General features: G+C 37.3%; 1 protein-coding gene across 4 annotated transcripts; it reads right to left on the bottom strand.

Moving 5' to 3' along the window:
- Positions 1–35: 35 nt before the first annotated feature.
- LOC113076776 (U2 snRNP-associated SURP motif-containing protein-like) lies at positions 36–12,984 on the bottom strand. Of its 4 annotated transcripts, XM_026249476.1 has the most exons (25): positions 12,633–12,961; positions 12,349–12,528; positions 12,141–12,227; positions 11,819–11,930; positions 11,209–11,318; positions 10,963–11,033; positions 10,605–10,699; positions 10,455–10,519; positions 10,122–10,287; positions 9,797–10,002; positions 8,188–8,231; positions 7,536–7,640; positions 6,695–6,761; positions 6,409–6,575; positions 6,098–6,260; positions 5,928–6,007; positions 5,405–5,492; positions 5,166–5,294; positions 4,887–5,082; positions 4,585–4,662; positions 4,329–4,362; positions 3,873–4,017; positions 3,665–3,775; positions 3,176–3,366; positions 36–517 (listed from the first exon to the last, which is right to left on the bottom strand). In XM_026249476.1, the coding sequence occupies exons 3-25, from the start codon at positions 12,216–12,218 to the stop codon at positions 391–393; spliced, it is 2,628 nt and encodes an 875-aa protein (XP_026105261.1). In that variant the 5' UTR covers positions 12,219–12,227; positions 12,349–12,528; positions 12,633–12,961; the 3' UTR covers positions 36–390. The 4 variants fall into 4 exon arrangements, with proteins under 4 accessions (XP_026105261.1, XP_026105267.1, XP_026105266.1 ...); XM_026249482.1 differs by lacking the exon at positions 12,349–12,528 and having other exon boundaries at positions 12,895–12,984; XM_026249481.1 differs by lacking the exon at positions 12,349–12,528 and having other exon boundaries at positions 12,633–12,962.
- Between the last annotated feature and the right edge of the window lie 6,877 nt (positions 12,985–19,861).

Here is a 19,861-nt window from a genome sequence, read left to right as displayed (position 1 = left end):
ACTAAGCCCGTACATAATATTCAAAGAGACACAGATTTCCTTCCACAATAGTTTTTATTGTAAAGTTTAGAGGCGGTTTGGAGGGTTAATCTTGCAGCATTTTTTGAACACTCGATTTAAAACAAGAGGAAAACAAAACTGTTTACAAAACAAAAAGATCTGTACAAGTTCACGGTTCATCTTAGAAAAACTCAGCCAAGCCCAGGGTTGTGATCGCAGCAGCCACACTGAGGACCGTTCCGGAAACAAATGAGCAGCTGGAAGTCTATAATCAAAGAACTGTGGAACAGAGACATGTTGATGTGCATGACAAAAGCAGTCCATCCACAGGCTCCATCAGGCTGTGTTACGAGATGACTGTGGAGGTAACAGGGATCCAAGGGTCACAGTTCAATGTTTGCTCTTCTTGGTCTTTTTGTGCGAGCGATGTGGTGATCGGGACGATGACCTCCAGGATTTGTGCTGCGGTGATGGTGATTTAGAGCGTTTTGACTTCCGTGGTGATCGAGATCTTGTTCTTCAGGGAATAAATAGTGACAGTGGACAAATCGAGAGGTAAATGGTGGGTCAAATCCACACAAATACTTCATATGGTAACATGACCGAGAACAACAAGTTGATTTGTAGTCAGATGTTTTTCTCTTTCTATAGTGCTGGGTAACCTCACAAACAGTGAAGTCTCACTTATCCTACAGCCCACTTGTATACTGTTTGTCAAAAACAACCATTCAAAAGTTTGAAGGCAGTAATATATATAGATAATAATAAATCAATACTTTTTATTCAGCAAGGACGCATTAGTCAACGATGACTAAGAATGATGGAAAAGACATTTCGAATGTTACAAAAGATTTCAATGAAATGCTGTTTCTTAACTTTCTATTCATCAAAGAATTCAGAAACCTTACCAACCTCAAACTTTTGCACTGTTTTGAAACAAATGACTTGTCACTTAAATCTTGTGCCGGGTCAGGATATTGTGAATACATGTTTTTGAATAATAATAAATAGCTAATCATCATAATTAGACCCAGGGTCTGGAGAGGCGGTGTCCTGCAGAGTTTAATTCCAACTTGCCTTAACCCATCTCTCCCTGGAAATTGCTAGTATGCCTAGTAAGAGCTTAATTAACTTGTTCAGGTGTGTTTAATTAGGGTTGGAGCTAAACCAGAGATTCACTGTGTCCGAAACAGCTCCCTATCCACTATATAGTGCACTATATGGGGTGTCAGACATTTTGTAGTGCTGTCCGAATTCCGAGTGAACTACTTCATTCCCTACATTTGTCCACTACTTTTTACCCACAATTCATTCTGATTTCGAGTGTACAACCGATGTACACTCACTGAAGCATATTTCCCACAATCCAATGCGGAGTAGCGTCGAGCTGGAAGCGGCAGCGGGAGCGAGCGAGTCTGACTGAGAGATGAAGTTTACATCTTTATTATTTCTGTTTTAACGTTTTTCCTACATTATATCAAAATATGTTATGTAGGCAATAACCCAGTTTAATATTTGACTAATTTACTGAGGTGGCATCGTTAACTTACAAAAATGATGATAATTTGGTGGATAATTTAATTTTTGTTCGTTAATAACAGGTAGTGTACTCTAACGTTACAACGATCTCATCTGAGCTCAAAACGCTGCTTGAGCAAGTGTCAAGATACTAAAAATAATAAATACATAATAATGAACGTGTTTATGTGTGTTTGTTTTTGTTCTCAGTAACTTTACGTTATTTTAATAGCATTTAATGATTATGAACATAAAAGCATTACAAAAAAATAAAATAATTATATTACGTTACCATCGATGAAACCACAAAGCTGACGCGGACGTATGTATAACTGCAATATAAAGTAATTTTGAGTATTATTGCTATTAGTATTATTTTCTAAAATTAGGTACATGTAATATAAAAGTACACAGGGCAATGTTTTTGCAAAAGCTCCAAGTCTCACGCGCAGTGTAGGCTATACATCACTGTCCGAATCCGTTCACTTATTTTTTTGTTCACTCCTTCCTGATACAGTGAACTCAACTGCCATATACTATATAGGGATTAGTGAATGAGTGAGCGATTTCAGACACAGCAATTGTCTTACTACTGGGAGATGAGAGGGTCTGTATAACTTACTATTGGAGAAGACATAACGGTCAACTTGGATCACGTGTGCCTTAATAACCAATCACATTACAGCCGTGAGTTGTGCGAGACTTAGAGGGCTTTTACACTGGGCTCGTTTGCTGCAGTCCGAGCGCCGCCCGAAGCGCTATTCTGCTTTCACACTCAGTAATTGTATCAAACACAGGTGCGTTTGCAGTCACCTTACATCATTGCAAACGCACGGAGAACACAACGCGACTGAGCATAGTTTTAATTTTTATTTTGGTGCTATTATGCACAGTATTAATAATTAATTTCATTTAATTAATTTCATTTTGACTTTTAGGAGTGTGTGGAATCAACCTCGGCTCTCTCGTGTGTTGAGGAAACAATGATATCAACAGTGTTACGCATGCGCGGGATACTTTACTTCCTGAACAAGTGCACACCCGAGTTTTGCTTGCACATTCACGCGAACCGCACCACAGTTCGGGAGCAACACGGGTTCGGTACCCCAGTGCACACCAGGGTCCGATGACAGCATTCACATCAGCGATTTTTCATGCGAACCATGCCCCATTTCGCACTAAACTTCCAGTGTGAAAGCCCCCTTAATTGTCGTTTACGAATACCATAGGAATAAATTAGTGCCGTAAGATGAATCCCACCCGTCACAAAAAGTCAGTGACTTCTCTTACAAAATGTCATTTTTTACAGCATACACTCTAAAAATTGTTTAATCCAAAAGTATTGTTCAGTGTAAAGCGTAGAAAATTAGCCAATAGGCACTCGATTAATTAAATGATAAGCTGTTTATTAATTGTTGTAAAGCCTCTGCTCCATCGAAATCCATAAAAAATAAAAAAACAGCCTCTGGTCTCCTTTCCCACGTGCTGCCAAAGTGTTAGCATTAACTGTTATGCTTTTTTGGCTAAAGGTTGAAAGCTTGCCTTCTAGTGGCTTTGGCTAAACACTGCAGAACAACAGCACTCCAGGACTGAGTTTGGAGAACCCTGAATTAGACAAAAACTGTGTGGTGTGTGTGTGTGTGAGATGAGTGCATACCTCTCTCTCCTCTCTTCTTTGTCTCGACTCCGTCCTCTACTCTTTTCTCTGTCCTCACTCTTTCTATTTTTTTCTTTATCCCTTGTTTTACTCCTATCCTCCCCTTTATCTCTCCGCTCATCTTTTTTGGACCGGTCTTTCTGTTTTTGTGAATATTTATCTTTCTTCTCCTGGTCGTCCTTGTCAAACTCCTAAAGAAGTCACAGAAAGCAAATTAAAGAAATGTGTTTATTGATTTGCCAGACGTTACAAATTTTGTATCAGAATTCTGTGATTATGCAGACACCAGACATCCACAATATATTATAAATACTGTATATATACTTTGCTGATACCAAGGTAAAATGAGAAAATGTACCAGTGAAAACAATTTTTTTTTAAATTTGTATCATTTAGCAAAACTGGAACGCTTCATCAGCATCCAGAACCACCATTATCGGTAATAAAATTCTTGAATAAAACCTAGTATTATGCAGAATTGGTGTTTACCTTCTGTAGCAGTCGGTTTCTGTAGTGCTGAACTTGCTGTTGAAGAGTCATACTAGACTTCATCTGTCTCTTACCTGACTCCAACTCATCCTGGAAATTCATCACCTTCACCTGCAATATGCATAAGCACACTTTTATGGTGCCTGCCTGGCAACACAGTCCGCTTCAGTGCTATAGTGAGACATAAAATACTGAGTGAGTGACTAACCTCCAGTTCTCGGAGGCGTGTTCTTTTGCTTTCGGACAGCTCAAAGTTCCTCAGAGAACTCTTAAACTCCGCCCCCTCATACCTGCTGGGGCTGTCAGCTTCTTCACTGCTCGTACCAGAGTCACCATCATTTACCTTCAGGCCACTGCATGACAAAGACAGGGCAGGAAACAATGAGGTAACCAAAACTAAAGAGTGGTGTATTTTCTATTCTGGTTTTTTTATATATATATACAATTTCCCCTGCTCATAATTTCATGTTTTCCATTGTAATCCAACTTTGCCAACAAACAATACAAAATGTTTAGTGGAAGTTTAGTGGACAGTCCTCATAAAGAAGGTAATAAAAGAAAGCATGTGACTTGATGAGGCTGTTGAAATGCTCCAGTGATATATCATGTGATTAAACTGAATCATCCACTCATCGCAGAGAACAATAAATAAAATGAACCTTACCTTGAATTCACCTCAGTGTCAGAGTCATTCTTGGCTGAAAGGATAATGAGAACAGGTTAAGGTTTAAAAGGATGCATATATATATATATATATATATATATGAGTGAGTGAGTGAGTGAGTGAGTGAGTGAGTGAGTGAGAGAGAGAGAGAGAGAGAGAGAGAGAGAGAGAGAGAGAGAGAGAGAGAGAGAAAGGTGGACTGGATAGTCTAGGAAAAGCAAATAGCCATGTATTCCTACTAGTGTTGTGACTGTACCTGAGGATTCTGAATCGTCCACCTTCTCCCATTTAGACAGTGCAATAGTGGGTAAAGTTTTATCTGAGCCTTCATCAACTGGGTCAGACACACCAAAATAAGTACAAAGAGAAATATGGGTAACTTAAATAAAAATCATTATAACACAATCAATGTTGTATGTGTCTTAACTCTCACACTGTGTTCAGATTAGGAAATAGGCTACAACTAGCAGTACCATTACAGAAAAAAAACAGTTAGTAAATCACTGAATTGTAATGAACAAGATACACTCCCAATAACTGCAATGTCCTTCTACCTACATGGCACACCATCAATATCATCTATTGAGTTTCCTAGGGGGACACCGTCTAGGTCATCAACCGGTACACCATCTATAGAGGATGGATCCCAGGTCAAAGGTGATCCATCAAGGTCATCAAGGGGTGTACCGTCAATTTCACCTCTCTCCAGAGGAATGCCATCCAATGGCACCCCATCCAGATCAGGAGATTTGGGCTAGAGAACAGGTAGGCAAATTAATATTACACATATAAATCATATGCATTTTATTTCGTTTTTATCTTTTTTCCAAAGCTCACCTCTTCTCTTTCAATGACTTCCTCTCCAGGTTTAATAAGCCCCAGGAATATATTCTGCAGTTGGATCAGGAAGGAGTCTGGATAAACTGCCCAGTCTTCCCACGCACGAAAACATCCCATGACTCTTTGCTGCAGAAAGGGAGAGATGAAAGAGAGAAATGTAGAGGGGGAGTGGAATCACAGATCTCTGCAGGGGAGGAGCTTGAGGCAGATGACACGCTGGAGCAAACTTTTCCCACCTTAAACTGCTCTGCCTGGAGTCGGGCTTGGATGTTCCGATACGCTTCACTAATGTCTCCAAATATCTGCGGCAGCTTTGTTTCAAAACTATTAGACAGCAAGACAGAAAGAAAACTCTTAAGAAGTCAGAGACAACATTGAAGTTTTTGGAGTTTTGATGTAACTGCAGTAACGACAGATCTTTTTTTCTGTATTGTGGTATACATCAGAGTGAAAAAGATTATTTATTTACGGTTATTGATTGGATAGAGACAGATCTGAATGCAAGCTTGCAGTTGATCATTTATATATATAAAAAAAAAATTGAACATTTGAACCTGCATGGATGAATCATTCAAAATTAGATCAATATCATGCATTTTGAATTTCCATTACATTTTTTTTTTTTCAGAATAATAATAAAAAAAATGAATCATTTAAATGCTGTAGGTTTGAAACAAATTACCTGGAAAAAAATTCAAAGACACTGGAAAAAAATGAAAGAAATGCAATCAAGAAAAATATGTTGCACAAGAAACTCACAATTTGCGGTAATAAGACGCATTGGCCACTTTGGCGCAGGAGTTGTAGAGGATGTCGGATATCAGGTAAAGTCTGGCAATCTGCAGTATACACACACAAGACATCAGACAAAAATCGCCAAAAGAGTGAAGAAGGGCTAGGCAACTGTACTACTGTAAATGTGTGGGTACCTTCTTCTGCAGTGGTGTGTGTGCGATAGACAGAGATTCAGTGATGCAGGAGACGACCTCCTCAGCAGCCTCCGCTCTCTCCAGGCAGAACAGCATTGCATCTCCAATCTCATCCCTGCAAGGAGTCAGCCCTCTCAGCAAGGCCTCCAGCTTCTCTCTGTGCCTGAGACACAACAAACATTCAATATGCACATGCATTATGGAACCAAAGGGACGTGGGCACCTATACATCACAGGCCTGTGTGCAGTTTATTTCTAAGAAACAGGCGGCCTACAACATCTATTTGTGTTGGAGAGGAACACGTGTTTACTCTGCCTTCAGGTGCCCTTTCTTTGGCTCTTCCTCTTGAGAAGGGAAGGAGCTCTCTTCTGGTTCCTCATCACCATGGAGATACGGGTTAAGGAGAGGTGGCTTCCACAGAGAACCGCCCCTAAACATTCTGAAAGGTGACGTCCTCCATTTATTTGGGTTCTCTCCCTGAGAGGAGGACACAGACACAGGGAAATGTTTACCACCTTTCACTCAGATATGAAGATGTGACATCTATTTCTGAGAGTAGGACTGTGACTAGCCATGAAAGGCAGTGGCTCATTTACCTGTAGAATGGAGTAGAGTTTCCATCTGTAGTACACATGCTCCTGACTCTTATTATCAAACAAAAACCTGCAACATTAACCAGACATCAAATACATAACGAGTTACATATGACATGCAGAATTCTTAAGAAAAAAATTTGGCCAAATATTTCCTCACCCCCATGTTCTAAACCCGTTTAATTGTCTTTCTTCCGTGAAACACAAAAAGTGAAATTTAGCAGCATGCTGACTTTTTTATTTACATACCACAGACTGGTGGGTGACATCAATGATGCCAAATGCCATTGGTTCTCATAAAAGTGAAATGTGTTTGTTCCTGAGCCTTGATATCATGTGGTTTTGGAAGACTTGAATATATAGGGAAAATGTGTTATCTCGGTGACCATTCACATTGTATGAATAAAAGAGAAATGTGAACAAACTGCCTAATGTCTCCTTTTGTGATGTACAGTCAAAAGAAAACCACACTGGAATAGAAATGAGGGTGAGTAAAGGACAGAAGTTTCATTTTTAGGTGACCTTTTAAAGTTGGTATGCGATGAAACATTTCCCTTCTTTTTATCGAGAGTAAATTTTTTTTAAACATTGTTTGGTGCTTATAAAGTCACAATGTAACAATTGTGAAGTACAGTATTGTGTATACATTTTGGGTTTTTTTCCATACTGTACAGCACTCTGGGTTGTTTCACAAGAATGTTACGACATCAATCATAAGAAAAAAAAAAAAAAACCATGAATTATTCACAACATAACCAATAACACGATTTTAGAATTTTCATTTGATGTTGAGCAAGCGATCTAAGAATATTAATGGTTCAAATATCCTGTAAGTCTCACACACCTGAAGTCAGGGTTGTCCTTTTCCCGGCTCATGATGATGGCCTCAAACATGGGACCCTCTCTCACCACAAACTCAATCATTCTGTGTATCAAGCCCAGCAGGTTCCTATCAGCCACAAAAGAGATGGATGAGAGAATGAACAAGGGCCCTCTTTTCTTCTCTCATCACTCCATACTGTCCTTACAGCCTTACCATGTCAGTTCTATCTTTTTCTTCTTTCATTTTCACTGTCTTTTGCTCTGAATTTTCTGTCCACTCCAAATAAGATTGCTTTCTGAAGTTACCGTGGCCCTATGAGACCGTTAAGGGAGTGTGTTTTAGTACAATGTTAGCTCCTAACGTTCAGAAAAGGGCCACTGTGTGGTGTTTTACACATTTTCACAGTACCAATTACTGGGTATGAAATGGTTTATATCATTTAATACGCAATTGTATTAACAGACAAGAGAAGTTGCTGATGTTGCTAAAGATCTGAGATGTGTCTGTGAGCGTGTGAGTGATTGTCTAGGCTCCGATCTAAGATCAATGACGTCTTACAGTATCTTTGTGATGAACTAACCACTGTGCTTTAGGCGTCAGACTACAGGTGAGTGTGTTTGTGTGTGTGATTCAGTGGCAATGGTGTTTTAATAAATGGACAGAGAATGTGTACCTTTCTGGGGGGATTACCACTGTCACTACGGCCTCGGACAGAGTCTGTTCGTGACGTCAAACCAAATGATGAAGATACAAAAATACAGTGAGTTTATATTTAAACAAACTGCAGAATATTCATGATTAATATCAGCAGCTAAACCTCTGGAAACATGCTCGCAAACAGACAAGTTCATCTCACCGCTGCTGCTTGCTCTGTCTGAGGGACATTCTGTGGATTCAGACACTTTGCTTTCTCCAACCTGTCTGGCTTCAGTAAGGCCATGGGCTCTTTTTAACTCCAGCTTAAAGTTTATCAAGCTAAACCACAAAACAGCTTACATAAACATGAATGACTTCTCTTAGACATACCAATCAAAAAGTGATATGTTGAGACCAGCCAATTACTCTTTACAGAACAGGTTGGTGGGAATGAAATGTCTCATTACACAGGATGCCCCCCAGGCTAATAAACATTACTGAAGGTTACTGCAGCGTTTTTGTACAGTTCCCTGGTTTAATCTGCTTGTGATTCTTTATCTAGTACAACATGCACATATAAGTTGAATCAACTGACTCAATAGTTTCATGTGTTCTCACGACAAAGTGAGTTCTCACGGAGTTGATTTTGAAACTTCTCAAACAATGAAATAATAAAATCATTTCTCAAAGAGTGCAGCTAAAGGTTGGCTTCATCACATTTCTTAACATTTAATATACACTATCATTCAAAAGGCTGGGGTTTTTTAAGAGAAACTGACTATTTTGTTCAGCAAGGAAGCATTCAATTGACCAGATGAGATACTAGAATACATTTATAATATTACAAAAGATTTCCATTTTAAATAAATTTGTTCTTTTTATACTGTATATTTATCAAAGAATGCTAAAAATGAAGAATCCGAGAAATGCTGGTAACATTTTATTTTAAGGACCAATCCTCACTGTTAACTAGTTGCTTATTTGCATGCATATTAATAGCATATTGACATTTTAATAGTATTAGCATATTAATGCCTTATTTCTGGATGACCATATTTTAGATTCCTTAATCCTACCCCATTCCTAAAATTAACAACTTATTAACTATTAATAAGCAGCAATTTCCAAGTTTGTTCAGGGAATATACTTAGTTAACAGTGAATGTGTGTTCCCTATTCTAATGTGTTACCAAAATGCTTTTTATTATGCCATTACAGCAATTAAATTATATTTTGAAATAGAAAATATTTAAACTGTAATAATATTGTTTTTACTGTATTTTTTATCAAATAAATGCAACCTTACTGAGTATAAAAGACTTCTCTCAAAAACATTTAAAAACCTTGCCAACCCTAAACTTTTGAGGTGTAAAGAAAAGGAAAATATTTGATCTAAAATGAAAAACTTTGATTCCATTCCGATTCCAAAACCTTAATTCTCAGCCATGATCTTTTGTATCAACCTAAAACCACCTAGCAGTAATCTTTATTCCTTTAATTTTCCTACTTTTTATTTATTAGGGGGAAAAAAGTCACCTTTTGTTTCCTCAGTGATGCTTCATGCTCACAGAACGCCTTGGCAGCAGAAAATCTTTTAGAAATACCTTGACTTCAGCATACCACACTCTACAACAAGCATGTGGTTACCTTGTAAATGTCCTCCTGTGAGCGGCTGCGCGGTTTGGTGAAGTCATTTCTGAAGCGGTCTCTGGGTTGGGCGTTGAATGGCAGTCCAGAAGGTGGAGGAGGGGCAGTGGTCTTCAGAACCCCGATGGGGGTGTACAGAGGTTGCGGAGGAATACGTACTGCCTTCCCCCAACCTAGCTTCATCTCAAAACCCATTACTGTTTTACCTGCAAAACACAGACACCAGAGCTCAAAAGTCAAAACTGTCCAACTAACAAGTGCGTCTTTTGACAGACAGCAGTCTAAGGTTTCATTTCCACGGGTTTGAAGATTGAGGACGCCTCACCGTCCAGCGCAGCCAGAGCACGCTCTGCATCTTTCCGCGTCATGAAAGCAACAAAACCGCGGTTGGTGACTCTTGTTCGCTCTTCTTCAGTGCGAGGCCACATGATCTTCACACTGGCCAGAGGGCCGTATTTCCCAAACTCCTTACACAGCATCTCCTCTGTCATCTAACGAGGCAGACGAAGCTTCATAAATAAGAGTCTAAACATACTGTGTAGCACACCTCTGTAATACTAATAGTGCAACATGGTCACTATTACGCAGTGTGTTAAAGAAAAACCACATGACTTTTTGGGTTGGCCAGATCTTTCCAGATACCATGTTCCCTTCTCACCTTGGGGTTGATGCAGCCGATGTACAGGTTTGTTGTGTTTGGCACTGCAGGATCATCATCAAATACTACAAACACAAAACATAAAAAGATTTTTAAGGCTTCCACCTGGTTTCCAAAGTGAAATGTGTGGCACAGGTTTGTCAGCGTTACTTGATCGCCGTGTCAGGGGTAAATCCGGATCTGGGTGTACTCCTCCAGAGTCACCTTTCTTCCTTTTGTATCGTTCCTCTCTTTCCTCCTGGATTCTGAATGACAGATTCAATAAAGACAGAACACTTTTTTAGCTACCCTTTTGTAACACTTGTTAAAGTCGTGATGAAATGGAGAGCAGATCTTTTTTTTTCTGTATTGTGACAAACATCTGACTGAAACATATTAACAAAAAACTACATATATAGGCTGGGGAGTTGTTGACTGCTGAACATAGGGAGGAATCGATCACAATAAAATCACTAACATGCATTTAGAAAATAAGATGAATAGAATGAATTTTGAGAGGAACACTGACTGTTTTAATTCCTCTTTAAAAAGCTCCAGATTACTCTTCTTCTTCTTCTCCTCCACTTTCTTTTTAATGACCTAGAATGGAAAAACGACAAAAATGTTAGACTAATTATTGTATTTTGTGATTCACAGCAAAATGGATTGCGCCACCTATGCTGATTACAGTGCTCATCACATTCCTTCTGACCCGGTCTTACCTCTTCAGAGCATATTAAGCTCATCTGACTACAGAAGACAGAAGGTCACTTACAGTTTTCTTAACTTCTGCAGGTTGAACAGGCGAGGCATTCTGAGGTGGAGAAGTGAATTTAGAGGCGGGTCTGTAGAGTTTGCTCTTCTTCACTTCGGCGGCTTCTTCCTCTGAAAAATGAACAATGAAAACATAACTCGCCCCTTCTTTTATTTGAACTTACAGCTTGGATTTAGAGTTTTAGTAGCCCACAATTCAAATTCTAAGCTTTGTAATGGAAGCAACATATAAGCATTCCAGTAAAACACAAAGTCCGTTTGAGAGCGATTCGACAAATCAGTTGATCAGAGTTACAGAGATCTAGAGAGACACATGCTTAAAAACCCAAACAAGCAACATTGAGTAGGGAACATATTTTATAATTCACTTTTGTTATTGTAACTGAAACTACAACTGAAACCATTTAAAAAAAATTATTTAATTGAAATAAGGTGACAATACAATATTAAAATTAGATAAAAATGGCATTGCAAGTTACAAAATTGCTGAAAACTAAAATTAAAACTTGATACAATAAAGGCTAATTCAAAATATTAATATATACACTATAATAATAATATATAAATAATACTAAAGAGGAAGCCTGTATAAGAAATGCACTACATCTCACCTTTAGTTGCATTTACAATGCCTCCTCGTACAAATGTCTTCACTCCAGTTTTTTCATTAGTGTCAAAAGAAGCTACAAATTCCTCAAAGACTTCAGCGGCTTTCTCCTGCTCCTGTAAACACCGAGACATAGAAATGCTGTACAAGTCAACAATATAAAAATGGGTATATTTTTGAATAAAAATACCTTATATCCCCCCCGTCCTTATCTTAAAAGTTGTGGAAAGTCACTCTTAATTTGCAGCCACACTATCTATTATTTCTTCTGCATGTGCTGAATGTTCATTGAATCTATCAAACACACTTTGCAGACAAAAACGTACCTTTTTCTTCATTTCCTCTTGCTCTTTTTTTGTTAGTGTCCTCTTCACCGCCACAGATTTCCCTTTTTTGTCTGCCATATCAACTTTCTAAAACACAACAGAAATGTACTGTAACTTAGTTTATCCAATTATGTAAGCATATAATTCAGGACTGGGGAACTACATATAAATTTAAGAAACAACTAACGTTACTCAAAACCCTGCATACCTGATAAATATCTCAAAGTACTTCACTTAATGACAAGACTTCTGAGAATAAGAGTGCAAATAACAACGCAAATTTCCCAGCACAATGTGACAGTCATACAAAAGCCATGTTGCACTCCGACCTCTCGATTGAGGACAGCAGGACGAGGGACTCTGAAGATGCTGGATTACAACACCAGCCCTGTTATAAGTTATAAAATTATCTTCCAATAGTCATATTTCTGCTGCTCGTGGTTTCTCTACAATTCAATCTCAGACTGTTTTCCAACCTAGTGAGCTGCCTACCTAGAAAGCTTTGGTGGGCATCAGGGTCGCCGACAGACCCCCAGAAAGCTGTTTTGTATGTGTTTGCAGCTCACCAGGTTGAGACAGACAGCCTACGTGTGTACGTTAGCGTGCAGGCTAACTGCTCTAGATCTCCTGGCCTCGTTCAAACCTCAGACAACCTTCTGCTGCCAACTGCTTCAACGCCACTGGAGGACGCAAGGAAAACATATCTGATGCTTAACCAGCTGTACATCTGTAGACAATCTATACAGCGACTTACAGGTCTTGCGTTGCAAAAAACGAAACCGTGCGTTTGTTGCTAATCCGCCATTTTGGAATGACTAGAAATGGAAATAGCGGAAAAGTGACGTCACGTGACAAACACCAATCAGAACTCAAAACGCCTCGCTCTGCGACTGCAGCAGATGTTTGAGAGAGGCTCCAGACTCGCGTCTTTAACATTACGATCGCTTCTGTACGTTTTAAAAAAATGTATAAGCCTGAGTAATTAAATAAAGCATTGATATAAAAATATACTAGCGTTATACAGTTACGGTTGTATTAATTATGAATTGATTATTTATTTATACAATGGCAATAAAATGAACAGTATTCAAGAACTCTCACCTGAGCTTCTGCAAGGCTGTCAACCAACCAGATGTTCCTTTTAATAACATCATACATCTTTTTCTATATTTTCATTACATATGAATGATTCTCGCTGTATTGTTCTGATGTCTGACATGATAATATTATTAATAATAATAATAATAATATTATTATTATTGATAATATTATTAATAATAATTATTATTATTATTATTATTATTATTTACTAATTTATACATTTTTGGATAACATAATGTAAAACAACTATTATGACAGAACACAAAATTAATCCATTCCACAATTGCTCATGTTCGCAAAAAAACTTAGTATTTTGTCTTGTTTCTAGTCAAAATATCTAAACATTTTTAAATCAAGATACATTTACAAGATAAACAAAAAGGCATGAGATATTTAGTAATGTTTCCTGGGGGACGAAATCTACATGAGGTGAATTTTGCTTAAAACAAGTAGAATCCTCTTAAAACAAGATTATTTTTCTCACCCCTGGCAGATAATTTTACTTATTTTAAGCAACATGCACTTAATTTAGATTCATTAAATTATTACTTTTTTTAGACTATACTAGACAAGACTAAATATGTTTTGCTTATTTAATAAATGCATCTTGATTTAAGAATTTGTAGATATTTTAACTAGGAACAAGACAAAAAAATTAAGATCATGCTTTTTTGCTGTTGTATTTTTATTTTTTTTTTGCAGTGCAGCTGGTAAGTCATTTGAAATGTAGCTATATTGTCAAACCATGCGTTTTCAAAGAGCGCACTGATCTGCTTAGTGAGAGCACAGAATGGCTTCTTCTCAGTCTGTACCCCATGTGATTCGGTGTGGACATTATACATTCACTTGATTTCTAAAGGGCGGTGTTGTCACTGCATATGGTTTATTGGAGGTGTTTTTGAATGCAAATGACCATGAACATGAACGAGCATGGTGCATTAAGAACATGTGGGATCTATTGTGCGTATAGTGTGCGTAAGAACCACGTATGCACGTTTGATAAATATTGACTTTTTTTGTACTTACATTCCAAATTTCATTCGTAGGACAAAATATAGAAATTTTTCTACCCATTTTTCATAAATGAGGCCCCTGGACTGTGTGTTTTAAAATAAATGGCCATTTTTTATATATAAAAAAAATTGTGAATAGTATTTGGATTTACGGCATAAAATGTCTTAATATCCACTCAAATAGCCAAAGAACCAAACTCTCAGTGATGTTTGCATAAAGAGATGCATAAAAATGAAAATCTGGACATCGTTTACTCACTCACAGACGCTGTGCTTTTTGAATTTAATTGAATTTGTCCATACAATGTAAATCGTTGTCAACCAGAATTGTTCACAGAAGAAAATAAAAAAAATCATAGAGATTTGGATCCATCATCCCCTTCTATTTTCCATATACATGTTGACCCTTGGTAATATTATTATAAAATACGGGATTAGTTTCCACTTTTATGCTGATGATACTCAGCTATATATCTCAACGAGACCAGATTAAACTTCTAAATTATCTAAGCTAACAGAGTGTGTTAAAAATTTTAATGATTGGATGACCAATCATTTTGTCTTCAGATTAATTCAGATAAGACAGAGATATTAATTATTGGACCAAAAAAACGGTACAGAGAATCTTGTAGATTACAATTTGCAACTAGACGGATATACCTTTACTTCCTCTACAGGCAAAAATCTGGGTGTTATATTAGACAGCAACTTTTGAAAACCGTATTTCCCATGTTACAAAAACTGCATTCTTCCATCTTAGAAACATTGCCAAGCTACGAAACAGGTTATGTTTTTCTGATGCAGAAAAGCTAGTTCATGCATTCATGACCTCTAGACTGAACTATTGTAATGCACTTCTAGGTGGTTGTCCTGCTTCGTCAATAAACAAGCTACAGGTAGTCCAAAATACAGCAGCTAGAGTCCTTACGAGGTCAAGAAAATATGATCATATTACCCCAATTTTACAGTCTCTGCACTGGCTACCTATTAAAGGGACACTAAGCAGGAATTACTCCCATCTAGTGGTGAAATTGTATTTTGCATTCAAACTAATTTTGCTCGCCAGCGCCTCGCTTTTTCAAATGCGCGTTGCATCTACGGTAGGCGATATGTACCAAAAAGCTTTGACAGGATGTCTTCTAATAGCACTTCGTCGAGTTTTCCTTCAGGTGAACAGGTGTGTTATTTCAAACAAACTGCAACATGACAACTAACAAACGAATGTTACAGTATGAATTACTGACTGTGGAAAACATGAAATATTGTAATTAGTAGTTATGTCTAATTTATTCGTTATATTTTCTGAATTATATGCATTGTTAGATATAAAAAAAATATTATAATATAGACTGTAACACTGACTTACCTGTCGAGAAGAAAACTGGCCACTTCAGCGTCTCTTTTGAAATCTTTATCAAGCATTAGCTCTTTCCACCTAGAAAAAGCTTCCCCGACATTAACTCTTGTTTTCTGTAATCTACGGTCACGTTTCCTTTTACGTTCTATTTTTGACTGTTTTGGCGACGATGTTTTCTTCTCCTGTGGCGTGGCATATGTATGGTCCATAATAAGAATGCAATCCAGACTTTTAAACTTGCCGGTGCAGTTTCAAGCGCCTCTCACTGCTCTGCACCTGCGTTTCTGGCTCTGACCGAAAACGTGCTGTGGAAACGCGTTGGCTTAGTACTTTTTGTCCCTCTCTGCTATTATAGTTTTGCAAGATGGCGGAACTACATGGAAGCCTCCGTCGACCTACCCGTCCCATGTATATAAAATAATAAATTCTTCATTTACAAGGATTAGTTTAAACATTGGCATAGGTATTTGTACACCATTGAGGGCATATTTATTAGTGATGTGTCGTTCTTGAACGATTCGTTCATTTTGAACGAATCTTTAATGTGACTCGGGAAGAACGAGTCGTCTCGGGGAGTGATTCGTTCAGTCGCGCATGCGCATTATTCTATGGGTTCTGTTCTAGTAGTAGTAATTCACCTGTCAGTCAATGCAGTCTTGAGCCGGAAAGAGAATTGATTAGTTCATCTCATGAGTCTTCGGGTCGAGTCGTTCCTCGATCACGTGACAGCCCAATACGTTAAACCCAATGCAGCATGAGCCGGAAAGAGAATTGATTAGTTCATCTCATGAGTCTTCGGGTCGAGTCGTTCCTCAATCACGTGACAGCCCAATACGTTAAACCCAATGCAGCATGAGCCGGAAAGAGAATTGATTAGTTCATAGTTCGAGTCTATCGGGTTTTTGACTCGTTCCTCAATCACGTGACAGCCCAATACGTTAAACCCAATGCAATATGAGCCGGAAAGAGAATTGATTAGTTCATCTCATGAGTCTTCGGGTCGAGTCGTTCCTTAATCACGTGACAGACCCATACGCTAAAACCATAGACACTGACAGTAAAAGAATGCAGAGAATTGAATAGTTCATCTTTCGGTTCTTCGGGTTTTTCGTTCTTTTGTACTGTGATGTGACAATATTGGCTAGAGTAATTCGTTAATTTACAACTTTCCTTACAAAATGGGTGCGTACTTATTTATTATTAGTATTACTTACTCTTACAGTAACGTGATGCATTTCTGGTTTCAAATTGTTGTTTTTAATTTCTGTCATGGTGGTACTTTTCCATAACACTGAATCTGGAAATAAAGAGTTGGTTATGCTTAAAATGTTGATCTTTTTTTCTGTCTGTTTGTTTGTTTTTGTTTAGTTGTGCAGTTATTAAATCAGATTGTCTGTGTAAACCATACTTTTGTAACATATGACACTTTATAAACATTAAAAACGCTACATACTTTTGAATAGTTGTTTATTGTTTATTACAGAAAAGCTTTGTAACAAAGAGGACAACTATTCCAAAATAAATTAAAATAATAAAAATGTAAATAACTAAAAATGAAATTAAAATTAAAAGATAATAAAGCCACAGGGTCTAATAACCTTAACAAATGAACTTTAAAAGTACAATATAAAAAAAAAGAAAAACTAAATATTGCACAACAAGCTATTCCCAAAATAATTTTAAACCATTTGAATAAAAAATAAATGAAAATTAAGAGATACTAAAGCTACGGAGCCTTATAACAATAACAAATTACCTTTTAAAACCACAACAACAAAAATATTGCACAACAAGCTGGTCTTTTTCTAAATAAATAAAAATAAATAAGCTTTAAAATAAATAACACACTATGGCTATATTTTTAGGACTTGCTTTAAGGCATGTTTACATTATTAAAAAAAAACAAGCTCCCTGACCTTGGATGGGCTGAGTCTGTGAGTTCTTCTGTCTGAGATAATCTGCCCAGTTTTAGAAAAAAAAAATTCAGATGGCACGGATGTGGCCACAATGCAAAGTCTTGTCTTTGTGATTTCAGAAAGGCTTGTGTATACTGGTGAACATCTCCTCCACCAGGCCAGAGGGTCTGATGTGCGGGGTAAGAGTGGCTCTGCAAGGTTGGCCATCATAGCATCTGAGGTCTTAGAAGAGGTAGCAGAAGGCCTCAAACTTGCTACCCTCTCGTCAAAGTCTTCCCAAAACATGGCCCCTGCATTGGCAGCGCACCAGGATCTAAAACTCCTCACTCTGAGCTGGGTTAAAACTGTTAAAGCTGAACTTATCATAACCTTAATGTCTTTAACATTAATCATTCAAATTCAAAATGTTATTTGCTTTTAATGTATGTCATTATGTCCTTTTTTGAGCAATCTTCTTATACATATATTACACCAATATGTCAAGTCTGCCTAGGAAAAGCAATTATTATACCAGCAAACTCAAAATTGGAGTAAAAATGAACAAACTAGTCTATAAATACTTTTTATTGTAAGCTTGGATCATTATATTATTATATAGCCTAGTGTTTATTTACCGATAGAAAGTCAAGAAGACAAATTAATCAAAATTTTATTTATACCAGGGTTTTATTTATTTATAAAATAATAACAAACCACAGATCCTCAACAAACAGTAACAAAAACACAGTGACAGAAATGTCAGAAATAGCGTATGGGGCTGTCACGTGATTAAGGAACGAGTCAAACTCGACCCGAAAGACTCATGAGATGAACTAATCAATTCTCTTTCCGGCTCGAGACCGCGTTAGTTTTGCGTATGGGGCTGTCACGCGATTAAGGAATGACTTAGACCCGAAGACTTCTTGTCAGATAAGAGGTGAGATGAGCTAATCACAGACTGAAGACCCAGGTAAAGAATGAGTATTTTTTTCTTTATCTCATAGCATTTTAGTTTTGTATTGTTTTTAGTGTGATCAACGTTTGCGTAAGTACTAGATGTGTTGGGGAGGTAGCACTTAATATTTTAATAACATTTTGCTAAAATGAACGAAATGAACGAAATGACTCGAAAAAAGATTCGTTCATTTTGCTGAACGAGACTCAAAAGTCCGAGTCGGTAAAATGATCCGAACTTCCCATCACTAATATTTATGAATAAAAACATTGATTTTAGATAATAAAATACCTAAAAAGTTACTTATTGTCCCTTTAAGTTCCGTATCAGTTACAAATTATCATTACTTACCTATAAGGCCCTAAATAGTTTAGCTCCAGCGTACCTAACTAGCCTTCTACCACGCTACAACCCATCACGCACCCTAAGGTCACAAAACGCTGGACTTTTGGTAGTCCCTAGGATAGCAAAGTCCACTAAAGGAGGTAGAGCTTTCTCACATTTGGCTCCCAAACTCTGGAATAGCCTTCCTGATAATGTTCGGGGTTCAGACACACTCTCTCTGTTTAAATCTAGATTAAAAACACATCTCTTTCGCCAAGCATACAAATAATGTATCTCTTAAATTGTGAGTGTAGTTGCATCTGATCAAATGTGCATTTTTATTCATTAGCTTGGGTTGAACTAATTAATTTTACTTTGTTGGAACAGCAGCTATGCTAATGATGTCTCTATTTGTTTCTCTGTTTTGTAACTAGGATTTACACAAGCTCCAGTCTGGATCCAGAACACCTGAGAAGAGATGATGCTGACCCTCAGAGGACCCCAGGTGATGATAACCCTGAATCAACAACAGAACTAACAAATATTGCTACAAGTGTGACTGCATCATATAATAATTTGCGGTTAATAATGTTCATCGTCTGGCTGACTACGTCTTGTATTATTTTTTTCTGGAAAATCCTGTCATACGTGCACAAACTGACAGTCACCACTTATAAGCTACTACTAAATATTGTAGAAACTTAATTTTCAGTAAAGTTGCTTTGTAAGGATTTGTTTTGTAAAAAGCGCTATACAAATAAACTTGAATTGAATATATTTGGAATGACATGGAGTTCATTGTTTGGTGTTTATTGACATGATGATATAAAATGTAAACAACTTTCATTTTATTACCCTCTGAGGTACCATTCATAATTATATTTTTCCATAACCTAAAACTATAAAAACCTTCATCATATAACAATCAAATAATTTACTTCAAAAAGGAAAATTTTTGTTTGTACACTGACAGAAATCTTTTAAATATTTAGTTGAACGACATCATTACAGCAAAAAGAGATGCACCCAAATTATATATATATATATATATATATATATATATATATATATATATA

Source organism: Carassius auratus, chromosome 5 (assembly GCF_003368295.1).
Source record: "Carassius auratus strain Wakin chromosome 5, ASM336829v1, whole genome shotgun sequence".
NCBI lineage: Eukaryota > Metazoa > Chordata > Actinopteri > Cypriniformes > Cyprinidae > Carassius > Carassius auratus.
Note: the sequence above shows the minus strand (reverse complement) of the source record. Positions and strands in the feature narration are given on the sequence as shown.

What these genes read in the sequence shown, in the direction of transcription:
- LOC113076776 (XM_026249482.1), bottom strand. Translation starts at nt 12,218, where the DNA reads ATGGCAGACAAAAAAGGGAAATCTGTGGCGGTGAAGAGGACACTAACA. An exon ending in TCCAGGCAGAGCAGTTTAAG is followed by an intron (nt 5,295 to 5,404) that starts GTGGGAAAAGTT and finishes CCCTTTCTGCAG; the next exon opens with CAAAGAGTCATGGGATGTTT. An exon ending in GAAACCGACTGCTACAGAAG is followed by an intron (nt 3,367 to 3,664) that starts GTAAACACCAAT and finishes TGACTTCTTTAG; the next exon opens with GAGTTTGACAAGGACGACCA.